The 20,343-nt window shown below is 47.4% G+C and overlaps 1 protein-coding gene across 3 annotated transcripts in view; it reads left to right on the plus strand.

The window, feature by feature from the left end:
* Positions 1–20,343, plus strand: part of bsnb (bassoon (presynaptic cytomatrix protein) b) — a 57,123-nt gene that overhangs the window by 12,963 nt on the left and 23,817 nt on the right. For 2 of the 3 annotated variants that reach the window (XM_058065449.1, XM_058065450.1), the window contains exons 3-4: positions 260–1,039; positions 18,858–19,592. In XM_058065449.1, the coding sequence (XP_057921432.1) occupies positions 260–1,039; positions 18,858–19,592 (1,515 nt within the window). The remainder of the gene's footprint in view (positions 1–259; positions 1,040–18,857; positions 19,593–20,343) is intronic. The other variant, XM_058065451.1, reaches the window with a different exon arrangement.

A 20,343-nucleotide genomic window follows, 5' to 3' on the forward strand; every position in this document is an offset into this window, starting at 1 on the left:
CATTATTATTATTATTATTATTATTATTATTATTATTATTATTATTATTATTATTGTTATTATTATTATTATTATGACAAGTCTCAAGGGAGTGAGCCCCTTTGCCACTCAATATGGGTACAATCTGGGTGGGTGGAGACGGGGCCACTAGCATACGCATACGAGTGCAGGAGAGTAGAGAAGGTAGCAGAAATGATACTAGTGGATTGTCATGTATTTTTCATTGTACAGACTAAAGGACTGAACCATGTCTTCACAGGTTCAGGAGTGGCTTTGCCTGAACTGTCAGATGCAGAGAGCGCTGGGGATGGACATGACCACTCCACGTTCCAAGAGTCAACAGCAGATACACTCTCCTTCTCACGCTGCCAAACCAGAACCCAGACCCGATGCTCCCTCTCAGCCCGCCCCTCAGACGCAGATGCCTCCTCAGGCCCGACCTCCAGGGCAGACCCGGCCGGGTCCCGGCCCGTCCAAGCAGACCAGTCCGGCTGGCCCAGGTCAGCAAGCGACAAAGCTGCCCCCGGGGGCGGTGCCTCTCCCTGGCATGGCCAAAGCCCCATCCCAGCCCGATTTGTCCCGAAACTCCCCCGCGCACCAGCCCCTCCACCCCCGCCAGGACCAGACACGAAGCGCAGGCAGCTCTCCCTCACGACAGCCCCCGCCCCCCGAGCAGACTTTTGGGAAATTATTCGGCTTTGGTGCTTCTCTCCTTAACCAAGCCAGTACTCTAATATCTGAGACCACTCAAGCCCAACAACCACCCCCAAAGCAAGCCCCCAAACCAGGCGTCGGACCCGGGGCACCGAAACCCTCAGGACCTCAACCTGCACCACAAGGATCTCGAGCCCCATCTCAGCAGCAGCAGCAGCAAGCTGCTCCTCCAAGCTCCTCCAAACCCAAAGTTTGTTGTCCTCTCTGCAAGGCGGCCCTCAACGTAGGAGCCACAGCAGAGCAAGCCAACTATAACACCTGCACTCAGTGCCGCTCCCAAGTGTGCAACATGTGCGGATTCAACCCCACCCCTCACCTGCTGGAGGTAAGCGGCTCATTTGGTGTGTTATGGTATTTTACGGCCCCCGGGGGCCATGTGTGTTTGATGTGGATGGAGTGTTTGGCTTCAGGTGCCTTCAAATGCCACGCATGGCCCCTTCTCTCCTACCTTTGCAACGGCTAATGTCATGCTACGTTTGCTGAATAATGGTTCAGGATATGATCATCTTTTGTGTAAACAGTACCTTTCAAAATAAGATACGTTTGAGTTCATTCATTCATTCATTCATTTTCTACCGCATATCCTCACTAGGGTCTGGGGTGGTGGTGGTGCTGGAGCCTATCCCAGCTGTCTTCGGTCGAGAGGCGGGGTACACCCTGGACTGGTGGCCAGCCAATCACAGGGCACATATAGACAAACAACCATTCACACTCACATTCATACCTATGGACAATTTGGAGTCGCTAATAAACCTAGCATGTTTTTGGAATGTGGGAGTACCCGAGGAAAACCCACGCATGTACGGGGAGAACATGCAAACTCCACACAGAGATTGCCGAGTGTGGGATTGGACTCGGGTCTCCTAGCTGTGCGGTCTGCGCGCTAACCACTCGTCCACTGTGCAGCTACATCCAATTTCATTCATTCATTCGTTTTCTACCGCTTTTCCTCACAAGGTTCGCGGGGGTGCTGGAGCCTATCCCAGCTGTCTTCGGGCGAGAGGCGGGGTACACCCTGAACTGGTGGCCAGCCAATCACAGGGCACATATAGACAAACAACCATTCACACTCACATTCATACCTATGGACAATTTGGAGTCGCTAATTAACCTAGCATGTTTTTGGAATGTGGGAGGAAACCGGAGTATCCGGAGAAAACCCACGCATGCACAGGGAGAACATGCAAACTCCACACAGAGATGGCCGATGGTGGGATTGAACTCGGGTCTCCTAGCTGTGAGGTCTGCGCGCTAACCACTCGTCCCCCGTGCAGCCCCATCCAATTTCAGTTAGTTTATATATATATTTTTTAGAGTTCAACTCAGGGCATTGAACTGATATGTAAGCCAAAGCTAAATGCTCTCAAGCTAATCAAACCCATTCTGTATTGTGTATGTTTTTAGCTGGGCTATAACAAACGCTAATGATGCAAATCTAATCCAACTGAAAGATGGCGATAATCACAGGCTTTCTGCAGGGCATTGCTTTTTTTTTAATGTCTTCTTTGGCATCAGTTGAGGCCATTCACCGATCGCTATGGAAACAGAGAGATGGTTTTTGTTTTGTCAGACGTCTCTTTTCATGCTCCGCCGCTAAGGCTGACAATCTAGCAAACTTTCAGACAGATGTTGGTCTGTTATTACGTGGGCTGTGTTTCAGCCGCGCTCGCCGCGTTGCCTTCCAGAAGGAAATCCGACATGTTTGTGTCTCTTCCAAGCAGAGAGGCAGGTAGGATGTTGCAGAGTTTTCAATCCGGGTTGATTTTTTTCCACAGCGTGTTTCACACAATCCTCAATCCTCTTCCTCTTCTCTGCAAACTTGACTCTTCTGTGTCTCAGCCTGCTTTCGTTCTTCTTCGTCTTACAAGCGGAATTGCTTCCCACGCCTGTCACAACAGGGTTTTTGCAGAGCGAGTGACAAAGCTTGGAGGTGTATTATTCCCTCGTCATGCCAATTGGCGTACCGTCGCCCGTTTTTTTTTTTCCCTTTCCAAAAACCTCACAGTACACCAGCATTCTCCACTGAGAGGCAACAGGTGTACCTTCTAGCGGGCGCCAGTGTCTCAGGAGGTAGAGCTCGTCATTCAGAATCCCAAAGGTTGGCAGTTTGATCCTCCATCCCAGGCACTGTTGTTGTGTCCTTGGGCAAGACATTTCACCCCAACTAGACTCCAGTGTTGAACAGGAATTAATGTTTAGTGGAGGTCTTGTAGGTGTAAATTGGCAGCCATGTTTTTCCCGTCAGGCTACACCAGGGGCAGCTGTGACTACGGATGTACTGTACCGATTGTATTCCTCATCATGTCTTTGCTCCACTACGTAGTACGTCCTCATGTCTACTTCCATTAACACAACAAGGTGGGGGGCACACCAAGGTTGGAGATGTGCATATTTGGTCAAATATTCATTCATTCATTCATTTTCTACCGCTTTTCCTCACGAGGGTCGCAGGGGGTGCTGGAGCCTATCCCAGCTGTCTTCGGGCGAGAGGCGGGGTACACCCTGGACTGGTCACCAGCCAATCACAGGGCACATATAGACAAACAACCATTCACACTCACATTCATACCTATGGACAATTTGGAGTCGCTAATTAACCTAGCATGTTTTTGGAATGTGGGAGGAAACCGGAGTACCCGGAGAAAACCCACGCATGCACGGGGAGAACATGCAAACTCCACACAGAGATGGCCCAATGTGAAATTGAACTCCTAGCTGTGAGGCCCGCATGCTAACCACTTGAGCACCGTGCAGCCCAATCACAAAATCACATCCAATATTCCCATCCATTCATTTTCTATGCCACTTATCCTCACTAGGGTCACACAGGTATGCTGGAGCCTATCCCAGCTGTCTTCCGGCAAGAGGCGGGGTACACCCTGGACTGGTGGCCAGCCAATCACAGGGCACATATAGACAAACAACCATTCACACTCACATTCATACCAATTTGGACAATTTGGAGTCGGCAATTAACCTAGCATGTTTTTGGAATGTACGGGGAGAACATGCAAACTCCACACAGAGATGCCCGAGGGTGGGATTGAACTTGGGTCTCCTAGCTGCGAGGTCTGCGTTCTAACCACTCGTCCACCGTGCAGCCCGTTGGTCATATATATGCGTCTATATATGAACTATACATGTCCCGTGTAACACAGACTCTGGTTTCCATTGGGGGTGGGGGGGGGGGTCACGGCTTTTGTAAAGAATACAGAACCTCTGATTCGGAGGAGGCGGAGACTCATAGAACATCATGAGTTAAAAAAAATGGAGCTGTAGAAGAGAAACATTGCTCATCAATAATTCAGCATTATAAATAGTTCATGCGGGCTGGAGCGGCGAGAGAGATGTGTTTGATTCCTCCTGTCACATGAGGTCACCGTGGGCGTGCACGTGCGCTGCAAGATGATTGAATCTTTATACGGTGTTGCTTTAAGAACCGTATGAGGGGGCAACTCCAATATCTACTCCACTCTCACCAACTGCTTGACTGTCAAGTCCTGCACATGTGGAAATATTGATTGGATGCTAGAAAACAAAGCTGAGACGGCCTGAGCTGACTCCTGTTTTCAACCCCCCCCCATGAGTCTATGAAGAACCACTACGCTTCCTTGCGGCGTTGAACTCCGCAGCCACTCAATCCTTGGCAGCGCTTCCGTTGGCGCTCGCCGGCCGAGCGTCCTCGTGTAACTTCTGCCGTGCTGCTGCTGTGGATAGGCGGGGTACACCCTGGACTAGTGGCCAGCCAATCACAGGACACATATAGACAAACAACCATTCACACTCACATTCATACCTATGGACAATTTGGAGTCGCTAATTAACCTAGCATGTTTTTGGAATGTACGGGGAGAACATGCAAACTCCACACAGAGACGACCAAGGGTGGGATTGAACTCGGGTCTCCTAGCTGTGAGGTCTGCTTTCTAACCACTTGCCCACCGTGCAGCCCCATGTTGTGAGTAATATAGTGCTTTGTGTTAGCTGCTACAATAACAATATCACAGTAGCTGGGTTAATATATAGGCCAGTTATGGAAAATGGAGACTCCATTGAAAGTTTTTTTGTTATTAACCTAGCATGTTTTTGGAACGTGGGAAGAAACTGGAGTACCCGCGGGGGGTGCTGGAGCCTATCCCAGCTGTCTTCGGGCGAGAGGCTGTCTTTGGTCGCCAGCCAATCACAGGGCACATATAGACAAACAACCATTCACACTCACATTCATACCTATGGACAATTTGGAGAAGCTAATTAACCTAGCATGTTTTTGGAATGTGGGAGGAAACCGGAGTACCCGGAGAAAACCCACGCATGCACGGGGAGAACATGCAAACTCCACACAGAGATGGCTGAGTGTGGGGATTGGACTCGGGTCTCCTAGCTGTGAGGTCTGCACACTAACCACTCATCCCCCGTGCAGCCCCATCCAATTTCAGTTAGTTGAAAACTATTGTGTTAGCCAGCTAGTGGTCTATGAAGAACCACTGCGCTTCCTTGCGGCGTTGAACTCCGCAGCCACTCAGTCCTTGGCAGCGCTTCCGTTTGGCGCTCGCCGGGCCGAGCGTCCTCGTGTAACTTCTGCCGTGCTGCTGCTGCTGCTGTGGGGCCGCGGCTCGGAGCCACGGTCGGCCCCCCTCGCTAACCGCTCTGGTCGGCTGCCCGACAGCTGCGGCGCAGAGAGACTAGCAAGGGTTAAATGTAATATGTCAGCCATCAGCCAGCTTTATCTCTTTCATTTTGTCTCTCGGTCTCCTGACCCTTCCATCAGCACACAACCACGCATCCCCGTCATATCAACCCACATTTTTGTTGCATGCCTTTTAGTGTTTGCGGCCTCCGAGCTACCAGCGCATAACACTCAGAACCACCCCCCCCTTCCTAATGCGGGCATTAGGGAGTAGTTGCTCGCCTGGAGGGCTGCAAGGGAGGAGGGAGCGGGCACACCGATCAGGCGAGTGAATGATGTGGTAAGACAGGAGGCCCCAGAAGCAGGGGTGGGATGAGTGCTCCGACATCGGGAATGGGGAGCAGGGCTCCAACTCGTTAGCATAGCCAGCAGGCTTTGAGGCTGATGAGTTCTGAAAAGGCGATTAGCCAATGGCCAGGTCCCTCGTGTAGGCCTCTGAGACACACCTCCACTCACCAGGTAGCAGAAGGACAACGTGGAACCACGGCAAGGGAAAGTGTGCTACAATATGTGAGACGTGAATCTGTCTTGTACAGGTAGAAAAGCAGATGAAAGAGGCAGCTCATTAATGCACATCACGGGACACACCTATTCCACCTAGAAAGCCTAGAAAGTATCTCATTAGCTTCTCCATTGCTCCATTTGTCAAGGCTGAGACGTCACTCACTCAAGGGTCGCAGGGGTGCTGGAGCCGACCCCAGCTGTTTTCTACACCCTGGACTGGTGGCCAGTCAATCACAGGGCACATATAGACAAACAACCATTCACACTCACATTCATACCTATGGACAATTTGGAGTCGCTAATTAACCTAGCATGTTTTTGGAATGTGGGAGGAAACCGGAGTACCCGGAGAAAACCCACGCATGCATGGGGAGAACATGCAACCCGACACAAAGAGATGGCCCAGTGTGGAATTGAACTTGGGTCTCCTAGCTGTGAGGCCTGCGTGCTAACCACTCCAATATTCCCATCCATCCATTTTCAATGCCGCTTATCCTCACTAGGGTCACACAGGTATGCCTATCCCAGTAGTCTTCGGGCGAGAGGCGGTGTACACCCTGGACTGGTCGCCAGCCAATCACAGGGCACATATAGACAAACAACCATTCACACTCTCATTCATACCAATTTGGACTCCATTGAAAGTTTTTTTTGTTATGTCAAAGTAGCTGTGTCCCAGTGACGTGCATTCTCATGTTATAATGCACAGAAAAGGGAAAGGTAGAAGTATTATGAAAGAAAATATGAGGTGCTTTAAAAAGTTGGTTTCAGGTGGAAAGTAAATACTACATCATAATCATAAAGCAGTGTTTAGGAAGAAAATGAAGCAATGAAGGACACTTGATTGAGTTGGTTTCAGCAGCGATTGGCTAGCATACTGATAGAGGAGTGGGGAGTTTTAGCGAAGGAGCTAATAGCTGAGTGTTTCTAATTTATGTCGAGGGAGCACAGCCATCCCCTTGAGTGCAGCGCTTAACCCCCCCCCCACAGCACTCTAATGCCCCACCTACACAAATACGCGTCATCAGAATAGTACGCCTTGCTGTGCGATGACATTAATACAAAACGGGGTAAATATGTTCAAGCTGTGGAGGTTGTTGAAACTAAAGCGTCCCACGTAAATCATGGATTTGGGCTGAGGCGGCACGTGTTCATTGGAATGACGCATTGGAATACGAGAAGAGCACATAGAGGCTCAGCGAGACAGGAAGAAGACGCGGTGTTTCCTGTTGAGATGATGTGGCACCCAGCATGTTCACCTTCCGTACATTTTCATCTTAGCTCCATATGGACATTCCCGTGCTACTTTACCAAGCGTCCATTCTACACACCGCCATCCTGGGTCTTATTTAACCCTTAAGATGCCATCACGCATGTCACCTAAATTACATAAAATGTCTGAATGAATGAAACAAGGTTCCCGACATAGTACTCTCGTCGGACAGCATCGCATGGTTGTAAATTGGTGTGCCTATTCCCCGTTCACAAGCGGTTGAGAGGACAAGGAAGTAGCATGGGACACGTTGCCATGGGAACCCACGTCCAATGGGTGAACCCGATAGGAGACCTTTGTGAGCACAGAGAAGTCAGCTTTAGACGGTACGTTTATACGTCACACCGTAAAATAAAGTTAAGATGGTGCATCTGGAATTGACAGCCGCTCTGTGAGTCTTTATTTGACAAAAACAAACATGTTCTTCCAGGATCAGCCTCGTGTTTGGCCTTCCAGAGACAAATCTGGAGTCGCATCGGCTCTATGTTTACACAGCATACACAGAGAAGCACAGTAAACCTTCTGTGAAAGACGGAGGAAGCTGCTTTGCCGCATCATTATTTCATCCGTGCAGCCTATAGGGCAAAGTCTCAAGAGTTCTCAAGAGGTCAGAAGGCTTGAGTGGAGTCACAGGTCTGGGTCGTCCAACAGGACAATGAGCCAAAGCACTGGAGCTGGAGGACTTCACAAAGTCTGCAAAGGAAAAAACATCTGGTTTAGTTGCAGATCCAGTAACACGCCCCGTCTCTCTTTAATTGCTGTTGTTGGATTGTGATGACCGAAGCTAACAAGCTAGTAGCACACTGAGGCCCTGTTGTAGATATTGGACTGGGTGAACAGGATGTAGCACACAAGGCTCTCCTACGTGTGGCACCAAAACATTCATTCATTCATTCATTTTGTACCGCTTATCCTCACAAGGGTGGCGGGGGTGCTGGAGCCTATCCCAGCTGTCTTCGGGCGAGAGGCAAGGTACACCTGGACTGGTCCCCAGCCAATCACAGGGCACATATAGACAAACAACCATTCACACTCACATTCATACCTATGGACAATTTGGAGTCGCTAATTAACCTAGCATGTTTTTGGAACGTGGGAGGAAACTGGAGTACCCGGAGAAAACCCACGCATGCACGGGGAGAACATGCAAACTCCACACAGAAATGGTCCAGTGTGGTATTGAACTCGGGTCTCCTAGCTGTGAGGCCTGCGTCCTAACCACTTGTCCGCCACACCCATCCATCCATCCATTTTCTACCACTAATCCTCACGAGGGTCGCAGGGGTGCTGGAGCCTATCCCACTGTCTTCGGGCGAGAGGCGGGGTACACCCTGGACTGGTCGCCAGCCAATCACAGGGCACATATAGACAAACAACCATTCACACTCACATTCATAATTGTGACAATTTGGAGTCGTCAATTAACCTAGCATGTTTTTGGAATGTGGGAGGAAACCGGAGTACCCGGAAAAAAAACCCACGCATGCACAGGGAGAACATGCAAAGATAGTGGGATTGAACTCGGGAGGTCTATGCGCTAACCACTTGACCACCGTGCAGCCTGGCGCCAAACCATAGAAGAAGAAAAAACTGAACACATACCGTGGTCAAGCTAGCGCCAACCTGCCCACGCCCACTTGGAATAAGGGACTCGGAAGCGAGGCATCATATTTGGAGACGTACAGCCGTTTGACGAGCCCACCGATGTTTTATTCGATGTAAACCGTGACAGCATGTCCGCCTCCACTGCACAGCAACATGCGTGCTAGCATCACCAAGGATGTCCAAGCGCTGAAGCAGCTGACGAGGACAGGGTGGGTGTTTGAATGGGTGCTGGTGTAATATCGTCGCTTCGGGAGCAGCCAGGCTGCGCGCGGCGGGCTTGGATGCATGACGCCGTCAGCCATCTGGCTTTGGAAGGGACTCCTGGGGGAGACGCGGGCGAGTGCCAACCTTCAGAAAGCACTTCCAGTGTGTTTGAGAATTACAATGACATGTTCATCATGGCTGTGGGAGAGGCGATGCACTGCAATGCTAACATATGCTAACCATGCTAACAGTAGCTGACTGAGGTTTGGGAAGGTAGCATGATGGTGGCATCAGTGGGAGAGTTTGGATATGTTTGATGATTATGATGACAGCTTCCATGATCAAATTGCATGAGGAGTACTAGAAATGTGTACATGTTGGTAAGTAAAATAAAAGCCATATGACATAGATGGCATCGTTGCTGCTACCAGGAATAAGAAGGGAATCTTATCAGCGTAGAATAACAGTCTGGGTGGGTCCAAGGTATTTTTGGCCATGGTAATCAAAGTGTACAATCCGCTAGCGGGCCATGCCTACCAATCGGCGAGCTCGGCGGCGTGCTGAGTAGAAGTGACTGGGCCGGAGTGCTGCTCGCTGAGTGGATGATCCTTCATTTCCGCTCTAATCTACAGGCCCGCACACGTGTCCCCATTGAAGGAGTCGCAGGGGATTGACCCACATACCTGCTGACTCTTGCTGACCCGTCACAGCCGTGGCGTGGCTCACTCACGCTACACGGCTGTTCATTCAGGCTGCACCGCCACATGCATTTCACCTTGCATACACGCCATTGCGCTACATCACCATGGAAACGTCACCGCATTCAACTCACAATCCAAAGCCGCATTTGCTCAAAGGCTACTTGTCTGCAGCGGCCTTGCATCTTGTTATTATTATTGTTATTATTCTCCGGGTTGAGTCGAACATATTCCATCACTCGCCCAAAGCTGATGCCAGGCTCACCTACCATGGAAGTGTGCCCAAGCCCATGAGGTAGTTGGCACTCACCTTCTGCTCTCCTCACCTTCTCTCCATATTTACCTCCTCATTCATCTCCTACGATTTCTTTGCAGGACGTCTGGAGATAAATAACACCTTTTTGTCTGACCTTGTTGGCAGGGTTGGCTCTCCAAATGTCACATTATGAGGGCATCTCTCATGCGGCCTTCTGCTAACCCCACACATATTATAGCTCGTGCTTTAAATGTCAAACTTTAGCCAGCACTCGTGCACGCCACCCACAATTTCTCACCTTGGTTGACCTGCACAAACACGCTACAACGTCCAAACACAGAAATCATCCTTAAACAAAAACACACAAACATCTGGAATCACAGAAATGCCGCAGGATCACAAACAACTGCTGAAAACACATGTTAGCCAGGCTAACAGGAAGTTAGCTAGGGTAAAAGGAAGTCAGACAGGCTAGCGGGAAGTCACCTAAGCTAATACGATGTCAGCTAGGCTAACATGAAATCAGGTAGGCTAACATGAAGTCCGCTTGGCTAGCAGGAAGTGAGCCAGGCTAGCAGGAAGTTAGCTAGTGTAAAAGGAAGTCAGCCAGGCTAGCAAGAAGTCAGCCAGGCTAGCAGTAAGTCACCTAAGCTAATTCGAAATCAGCTAGGCTAACATGAAGTCAACCGGGCTAGCAGGAAGTCACCTAACCTAACATGAAGTCAGCTAGGCTAACATGAAGTCAGCCAGGCTAGCAGGAAGTCACCTAAGCTAACATGAAGTCAGCTAGGTTAACATGAAGTCAGCCAGGCTAGCAGGAAGTTAGCTAGTGTAAAAGGAAGTCAGCCAGGCTAGCAGGAGGTCAGCTAGGCTAACAAGAAGTCAGCCAGGCTAGCAGGAAGTCACCTAAGCTAACACAAAGTCAGCTAGGTTAACATGAAGTCAGCCAGGCTAGCAGGAAGTCAGCCAGGCTAGCAGGAAGTCACCTAAGCTAACACAAAGTCAGCTAGGTTAACATGAAGTCAGCCAGGCTTGCAGGAGGTCAGCTGGGCTAGCAAGAGGTCAGCCAGGCTAGCAGGAAGTTAGCTAGTGTAAAAGGAAGTCAGCCAGGCTAGCAGGAAGTCACCTAAGCTAACACAAAGTCAGCTAGGTTAACATGAAGTCAGCCATTCTAGCAGGAAATCAGCCAGGCTAGCAGGAGGTCAGCTGGGCTAGCAAGAGGTCAGCCAGGCTAGCAGGAAGTTAGCCAGGCTAGCAAGGGTGGCAGGTGTGATGGAGGTATATCTGTGTTTAATTTAAAGACCTGAGCAGGATATCCAGAGGAAGGTTGGTAGAATGAAAAGGTAAATTTCCTTGTCCTTAAATTTAAGTAAAATTTGTCAAAACTATTGTCAAATATTAACTAAGAAGTCTGAAGTTACTTCCTGGGAGCATGGCTAACTGCGCAAAGTTGCGTTATTTCTCTTCATGCGTGCTGTTGGCATTTACATTTTTTTTTTAAACCGTGCAGCGTTTCTGTGATTACAGCATTTGCATTTATAATTTGCAGCATTTCCCCATTGCGTTCGTTTGATGACTTGTACGTTTTTGCTTCGGATCATTTGTGTTTTCTGCTGCCTGCTGCCCCCCCAGCGTAGTTTGTCAATGCTATATCCTCCTTAGCTATGCAAATGCGTTTATTGCCGTCTGACATTTCTTGCTCACAGTTTGCTGTCTCGCTACTGGAAGAGAGCCCGCACGGGGGCTGGTGTTGCTGTGGTTGATTGACAGTAGGAGAGCAAGGCTGAGGCTGTGTGAATGTACAGTATGTGCTTGCATAGACAGTGTAGGCTAGTGTATGTATGGCTATACTCCAGTACATACAGTACACTAGTGTGCTAGATGCATATACTGTAGCAGCAAGGTGGGCCAAGCAGGTGTGAATTGTTCAGGAATACATCAGGTCCCCAAGTGCAATATTTAGCAGGTTAGGTTGCTGGAATCTGGCTCAGGCTCCTGCTCATTTGTTTGTTCTCTGTGCTTTCATGTTATTATGTGTGTGTGTGTGTGTGTGTGTGAGGGCTCCCACAGGGCTCCACATCCCCTCATGGAATTCTGCACTCTCTGGCTCCCTCCATGGGTGAAATGCGTAAAAAGACGTTGGCAGGCTCCCTTGCCAAGCAGGCTTCTGTGGGTCTATGATTCATGCTCTCAAAAGCCTACAAGCGATGCCACCTAGGAGTTACATGCTGTTTTTTTATATGCAGTGTAGCCCCCCTTTTAAGACACAGCCTATAGATTCATGTCTGCTGTGCAGCTTGTGGTTTGCCTTTATTTGCTGTCTATGTTTATGGGATTGCTTTGAAAGCCTGGTTTGCTTTGAATTGGTTATTATTTTATTGAGTATGTGTTCAGAGTGCAACAGTTCATGTGCCGTATTGGTGACATTCAGTAGGTCACGGAGTGCGTACGACAATGCATGCACTCCTGAAAGAAATATAGTCCAACACAGCCTCGGGCTAGCCATGGTACCAAGGAGTAGCCAGAGCCTGACCACCATCCTCCCATCTTCAAGGTAATGGTAATGGTAATGGTTTTATTTCATTTGAACATGCATCAGATTACAATTGAATGCATCACTTAATCAGTTCACAGTTCCACATGTGGCGGCACAGCGAGGAGACCAGGGTTCAATTCCACCCTCGGCCATCTCTGTGTGGAGTTTGCATGTTCTCCCCGTGCATGCGTGGGTTTTCTCCGGGTACTCCGGTTTCCTACCACATTCCAAAAACATGCTAGGTTAATTGGCGACTCCAAATTGTCCATAGGTATGAATGTGAGTGTGAATGGTTGTTTGTCTATATGTGCCCTGTGATTGGCTGGCGACCAGTCCAGGGTGTACCCCGCCTCTCGCCCATAGACAGCTGGGATAGGCTCCAGCACCCCTGCGACCCTTGTGAAGAAAAAGCGGTAGAAAATGAATGAATGAATGAGTTCCACATGTAACTGTTACATTTGTTCACTTCCTGCTTTCCTGATATAGTTTAAAAACATTTTTTTTAGTTTTATTTTATTTTTGTCACGTACCGAAGTACGAGGTCATATGACCATACAGTGACATAATGGGTACCATAGTAAGTGTCAATATAGTGATATGTATAAGACATCATGACTGGTTCAAGACTCTTCATCCTTGTCTTCTGATTGGGAAGCCTTGGCCTTCCTTCCTTGGCCTGAAATAGCTAAACGGACGAAGACGAGCAGATACGGCAGGGGTGTCTATGGAAGAGGGTTTGGATAAGGGTTAGAGTCGACATGAGGATGGATGGGGCCAATAAGGAAGGTGTACCTGCTCCAAGCGCACCCGACATGGGCGACAACGACTGTACACGCGTGGCCTCTGGTAGCACACATGCCAAACATGCGTACGCCGCTTCTCACGCCTGCGGTGTCTCCAAGCGACGTCCGTTGAGAGCTGGGATCAATCTGTGAGAACGGGATGGGACTGGCTGACCTTTTCCCGGTGGTTACCTGCAGCGTTGCAAGGCTCATTATTTTCCTAGCCAAAGGGCAGTTCATCCGGCTGCACGGAGCCAACACAGGGCCTGCTTGGGTGGTGTTCCGTTTCCCCTTCCCAGCCACCACCTTCTGCTTTGTCAACTGGATTTTCATAAAGTCCCGATCTGATTTGCCATTACCTCCACAAAACACATGCTGTTCTTTTTTTTCGTTTTTTTTTCTCAATTCAGATGCTAAAATGAGGCTTGGCCATCATCTGCCTTCAGCACTTAAGCTCATTTTGTGGATATACGCTGTATTGTCGATAGCATGGCGTATGACAAGCCTCACAATACGCAGCAGACAATATATTGGACTGTATTAGAACCTGGGAGGGAATTAGAATACACTGCTACCTCATTTTCCCGTCATTAATTTGTTCCAGAAGGGCCGACAAAAACAGCAACATATAAAACTGAGGCAGTCTTTCCCATAGAAAAAACTCTGAGGGTAATTACTTCTTCCAGGAAGCCATTTCCACATCCATCCATTCACTTTTTATTATTATTTTAAACACTTACTGACACCTAGTGGCCAATGTAGATCATCGTGTCTGTATTTAGTTAATTTAGCCATCTTTATCCTTGAAAATGCTTTATTTTCTAACTTGTATGACAGTGTAGAACGCTCAAATGGCTGCGCAGTTTTTCATTTGTCAGACAAATTATTATTTCAGAAATCTGACCCGCCTCGTGTTTTTACTTTAGCTGCCATCGAGGTTCTTTACAGTATTATTTTCAGTACAGCTTGACTGATATGGCATTTCTGAGTCTCATGTATACCAATATCCAGGACTTGAAAAAAGCCAGTATTTGGATATGTCCGCTGATATCTGATATTCATTCCATCCATCCATTTTTTATACCGCTTATCCAAACTAGGGTTGTAGGTATGCTGGAGCCTATCCCAATTGTCTTGGGGTGAGAAGCGGGGTACACCCTGGACCGGTGGCCAGCCAATCACAGGGCACATATAGACAAACAACCATTCACACTCACATTTTACCTATGGACAATTTGGAGTCGCTAATTAACCTAGCATGTTTTGGGAATATGGGAGGAAACCGGAGTACCCGGAGAAAACCCACGCACACACGGGGAGAACATGCAAACTCCAATCAGAGAATCGAATCCAGGTCTTCCCGATCGCCTGACTGTGTAGCATCGCCAACATGCTAGCATATCAGTAATATATATCATTATATCTGATATCTGGACTGTTTGTTGGTGTGTTTGTGGGGGGGGGAGGAGCCAGCTACTCGGGCGGGAAGCAGCACAGAGATGGTACGTGGTAATCGGCCGGGCCAGCTAATCAGTCGGTCTCTTGTATGATGATTTGAGCGTGGGGTCACCCCAGGCTCCAAATATAATGGCGAGATTAGCGTTTAGTCTCGTCAGCTGCATCTGACTTCCACTTTAAGTACACTCTCTACTCGGCACACAAGTTAACCTCCTGCCATTTAATGAGGTTACCAATTCACTAACGAGATCATCTCACCAACAGGCTCCCAGTCTACACACACACACATACACACCAGACGGTAAGCACACGTGAAGAAACACACAAAGCCACGTGGTTAGCACAGTTAGGTGAGTAGAGTGATTCATGTCGGCCATTTCTTGAGGTTGTTTATCTTACTACGCTTCACGCCTGCACACGTGACCTCACAAAACGTCAATACACAGAACTTGTGAATCCGAACCACTGTGGTGCACGACAAGCCCAATTTTTAAAGCCTAAAACGTGGACTTTGACAGCAATGACTTGGGACTTGACTCTGACTTTAGTCTGAGGTATTGCTGTGCGATATATGAATATTTTTTAAATATTAATATTTACTTTAAGCAGGGATATGAAAAACAAGCATATGGTTCATATGGATTTAATGCGGAGGTGTCATGTTTCAAGATGGCGCCGCCCAAGTGGAGGCTAGTTACAGCAGCTCTGTATCTTCTGTAGCGTTTCGAGTGTTAAATAGTTCTTTATTCGTACTTTCTTATTGTTTTTGGTGCCACAGCGACCCATTAAGCAAATATGCAGCTATGGATGTTCATCTTATTATTATGTTTATGGCTTGCCTCTTGCTCCATTGTTTACACTCGGGAGCGGCTGTTAGCTTTGAGCACCCCTTCGCTATGCCGAGCGACCAAAGATCCCCGTGGAGATACAGAGGAGGAGAGGCTGCATAGTATAAAGTAGTATAAATTTTGCTGTGTAAGGGGCGGTATCAACTGTGTTTACCGTCTGTGGTCATGATGTGAGATGGAAGCGCTAACGGCGCTAACACTGCTACAGAGAGACTAGCGTAAGTGCAGCCTGATTTGCACTGAAGATTCAATATTATAATGAACTTTTTCTATATTTATTTAAAGATAATATACTATTTTATTTCAGTGGCTATTGTCCATTTTCATATAACTTTGCACACATATTTGACTTTGTGGAAAAAACATGGGGCTATATATGCTATATGGATATTCACCCTAAATATACGGGGATATGAAAAAGAATGGAGTTGTTTAGCATCTGTTTTGGTTAGAGTCGTACCCTCTGGAAGGAATTAAGGACGTTAACCAAGGTTCCCGGGCGGCACGGCGGTCGAGTGGTTAGCGCGCAGACCTCACAGCCAGGGTTCAATTCCACCCTCGGGCATCTCTGTGTGGAGTTTGCATGTTCTCCCTGTGCATGCGTGGGTTTTCTCCGGGTACTCCGGTTTCCTCCCACATTCCAAAAACATGCTAGGTTAATTGGCCACTCCAAATTGTCCATAGGTATGAATGTGAGTGTGAATGGTTGTTTGTCTATATGTGCCCTGTGATTGGCTGGCGATCAGTCCAGGGTGTACCCCGCCTCTCGCCCGAAGACAGCTGGGATAGGCTCCAGCACCCCCGCGACTCTCGTGAGGAAAAAGCGGTAGAAAATTATATATATCGCCCAGCCCTAGTTTGATGACTTGACAACACTGGAGGTTTTTAATGAATATGTTTTGTAAGTAAAGTACGTAGTCGAATGTCTAATTTGTTTGTTCTGCTGTGAGTGTTTGATGCGGGAACAACTCCTCCAATGTACCATCTTGATGTTCTGCAGCCAGTGTGGGAGGAGGTGGGAAGCTGAAGCACTCCATACAGTATAAATAATTTACTACCCTCAGCTCCAGGCTTTGCTCATCTCTTCGCATTACTCGGGGTGGTGATGTTGTGCTGATTCAGGAGCAAAAAGCAGAGTTTTGGCTGCACTAGACCGTGCGTTTGTGTCCAATCTTTTTCATGAAATGGACGCCACTTTCATAGTCTGGAGGAATTGGAACCTGTGTGTGTACTGTATGTATTACTGCAGTACATAATGTACTGTACAATACTATATGTAAATGACCCAGAATATTTACATGTGTGATAATAAAGAGGAAAAGAGCAATTTCTGACTGATAAAGGCAGCATTTGCTGACTTTTAATGTGTGAAAGTACCAGCGCAGATGGCCACTTCTAAGAGTGGCTCACCTGTTTATATATAGCTTCTCAGTAGAGCACTTGAGAGCGGGGAAAACAAAGCAAGTCTGTCTGTTTGGCATGCCGTTGGCTCCATCCACACACTGTGGGAAGGGTTATCTTTAGGCCTGTCGCCATAATTAATAAATTATATGGTAAACATAAAGATATACTGGATATATTGACATGTGCATGTGTGTTTTCTCTGTACCATACAGGAGGGTTCACTCTGTGCATCACCTGGGCGTGTGAACCCTCCTGTCAGCCATGAAGGAGCTATCCACATGGAAAGGTTACCTCAACCTTTCATCCACACACAAACTCCCTTCTTATGCTTTACTTCCTGTTGTGATGCTCTTATTTTGTATGTACTTCCCGCTGTGCCCTGTTTTGTCTTCCTGCTTTACGCACCTGCTTTTAGTTTGAGTCACTCACATATTTAGTTCAGGTGCATGCTCTTTTAGTTGTCAGAGCGTTGCTAGGCTATCTGCAGCATAAACTCATCAAAAAAACATTTGACTTGGATGCCCCCCCCAGACCAACCCCCCCAAAAAAGGCTAGAACAGGGGTCTCAAACTCAATGTACTTGGGGGCCACTGGAGCTCGGGTCTGGGTGAGACTGGGCCGCATCAGGTTTTCAAAAAAAAAACCCAAAAAACGCATTTATTAAAAACAACTTTGCTTTGGTTCCAATTTTCTACAAGAAAAGTTCTGATAAAACATTCCACTGTTCTCAAATATCGTACTTTTTATTTTTCTACACAAAATAAGATGAAAAATAAATAAACAAATCAAGAATAAAGAAAATCAATCAATCAGTAATAAATAAATAAATATAATAATAATAATAATAATAAAAAGGCAAATAATAAAAACTTAAGAAACCACATATAGTTGGTGGGTAGACAAATTATTTTTTTCAGATTAAAATGAACAAAGCATTATTAGAGCCCTGTAGACATGACAAAACACGACTATAGTCACATTTATACTCTTTTTATTTACAACATATTGCGCAACTGCAGGGTCTTGAGACACATGCTAACTCGCAAACTAGAGAGCTAGCGACCTAAACGGTAGCCTTCAAGTTATTTCTTTTAAACTTAAAAAGCCAAAAACTCACCACTTCCACACGGATAGGGAGGATAACTATTAACAGTTATTTAACCTTTAACATGAACATTAATCAAACGTAATAATTTTTTCTGGGTACATGATACCATACAGCATCCATATCAAACTTGCGCGGGCCGCACTAACATTAAACTTTCATATCAAGGCGGGGGCTTCAAACTGCGGGCCACATGCGGGCCGCATGTTTAAGACCCCTGGTCTAGAAGGTTTCTGTGTGCACAGGGCTTAAGAGTCATCCACCCTCTTTCTAATCAGATGCACATTCATCATGTAAACGGTCACCGGGTTTGTGTTGTGTTGTTATGCAAGTCTTGACACACTGCCTCTTCAGACCGGAGGCAAAGATGATGGTTTTAGAAACACCAACATGGTGCCGCCGCCTCTCATTTCATCTTTCATAACCCTGAAATGGAAGCGTCTCCTTTCATTGAGCTGCCTCATCCATGTGCCGCATTGACCTGATATCTAATCCACGCCTTGGTAAGACCAGTATTTGTATTTACATCCCAATATAGCGCTCGGATGGAGCAAATAACTATGAAGGACAAACAGTTCCCTTGCAGAAGGCAGATGCTGCGCACTCCATAGCAGGTGTAATGGCTCTCACGCCCCCCCTGGTCTGTAATGACAGATGTTTTCATTTGGATTCAGCACTTTTTCTCTGGGTTTGAAAATGCTTCGTTTTGTCGAACCATGAAGTCTTCTCAATGCTCGTTCTTTCCGACAATATCCCTAATTTCTGTTGTCTTTGTCTTTGTAGAATAAAGAATGGTTGTGCTTGAACTGCCAGACACAGAGGGCTCTCTCTGGAAGTTTGGGAGATATTCCGGACCCCGGCACACAGCCCGTGGCTTCCCCCAGGTCACCTGCGACGTCCAATCAACAGAAAGGTGCCGATCCGCGGTCAGGACCGAGGCCCCCGGGCTCTCAGCATCAACAGAAACCACCGGGTCCCCAAGTAAGTGGCCCCGCCTCTCCTATGAAACAGGCTGAAACTTCCTCTCAAGCCAAGGGGATCAACCAAGCTTCCCATCCAACTAAGGCTTCTTCCCAGCCTGCTCCTCAAGCCAAGGTTTCAGGTTCTCAAAGCAAGGGTGCAACGCCACCCCCAGCGCAGAGTAAGGGCCAATCTCAGAATAAAGGTCCTGCTCTAAGTAAGGGTCCCGCTAACCAAACTAAAGGGCAGAACCCGGCTAAAGGGCAGACTCCGACAAAGGCATCTGCTCAGCCCGCTGCTCAGGTTAAGGTTTCATCCACCCCTAAAGGAGCACCCAATAACGCCAAGACTTCTCCCACCTCTTCAAAAACAGCACCCACCCAGTCTAAACCCGCAGGTACGTCACAGGTACGCAAACAGACGCAGAGCCAGGAGAAGACAAAAGTCACGTCTAAGTCTCCAAAGGAGGATGCCAAGGCCTCGCCAAAGAAGGACCCTTCAGAGACCACAAAAGACACCAAGATAGCAGACCATGCGCCGAGGTCAACGCACCGAGAAGTGAGCTGCCTGAAACGTCACCTTCACTCCGTACCCGCAATTCATCTGTTCCTTTTTTTTTTTTTTTGGAAAGAAATTCTTGTTCTGTTTTGGTACTTGAATCCATCTTCATCACCATCATCACCTTCAAGTCATCAATCAATAAACAATCAATGAATCATTGCTCCATGACATCCCATCGTAGATGTCATGACCACATAGCAAATCACAGTCATGAAGTCATTTTCATCCACAACCCTTCTGTGAGACATGAACACATGTCTTTGTTTTCTCTGTGTGCTGTAAAGATATCAAAACAGGTAAAAAAAAAAGAGGCAGCTAATGAATGCATATGATGGACACACCTATTGGGCCAAGAAAGGCAAAAACTCCAATATGTAGCGTTACCTTTGGCTAGTGGCCTGAGGCATTGGGAGCCAGTGTGTGCTCAAGCTAGTCGCTAGCCTGCTAATAGCCAGATGTCACTATGGCAGTAATGTAGTTCTTGGATATAACAATGTTCATAAGAATAATAATAACAATGTGTTTCATATGCAGCTCGCAAATGAACCCTTTCTTGCTGTCTTGCTGTTTGTATATCTTTAGAATGCCCAGAATTAGAGGTGTGTTTGTTCATGTCTCACATAAGCATTGTGGATGATGGGCAACATTCATTTATCCGTTTCGTTCCTCATTTATGTGATTTTAGAATTGTTTTCTGCATGTACAACTTTAATTGTAAAGCTACAAAAACACTATTGTGTGATCTCTA

Source organism: Doryrhamphus excisus, chromosome 1 (assembly GCF_030265055.1).
Source record: "Doryrhamphus excisus isolate RoL2022-K1 chromosome 1, RoL_Dexc_1.0, whole genome shotgun sequence".
Lineage (NCBI taxonomy): Eukaryota > Metazoa > Chordata > Actinopteri > Syngnathiformes > Syngnathidae > Doryrhamphus > Doryrhamphus excisus.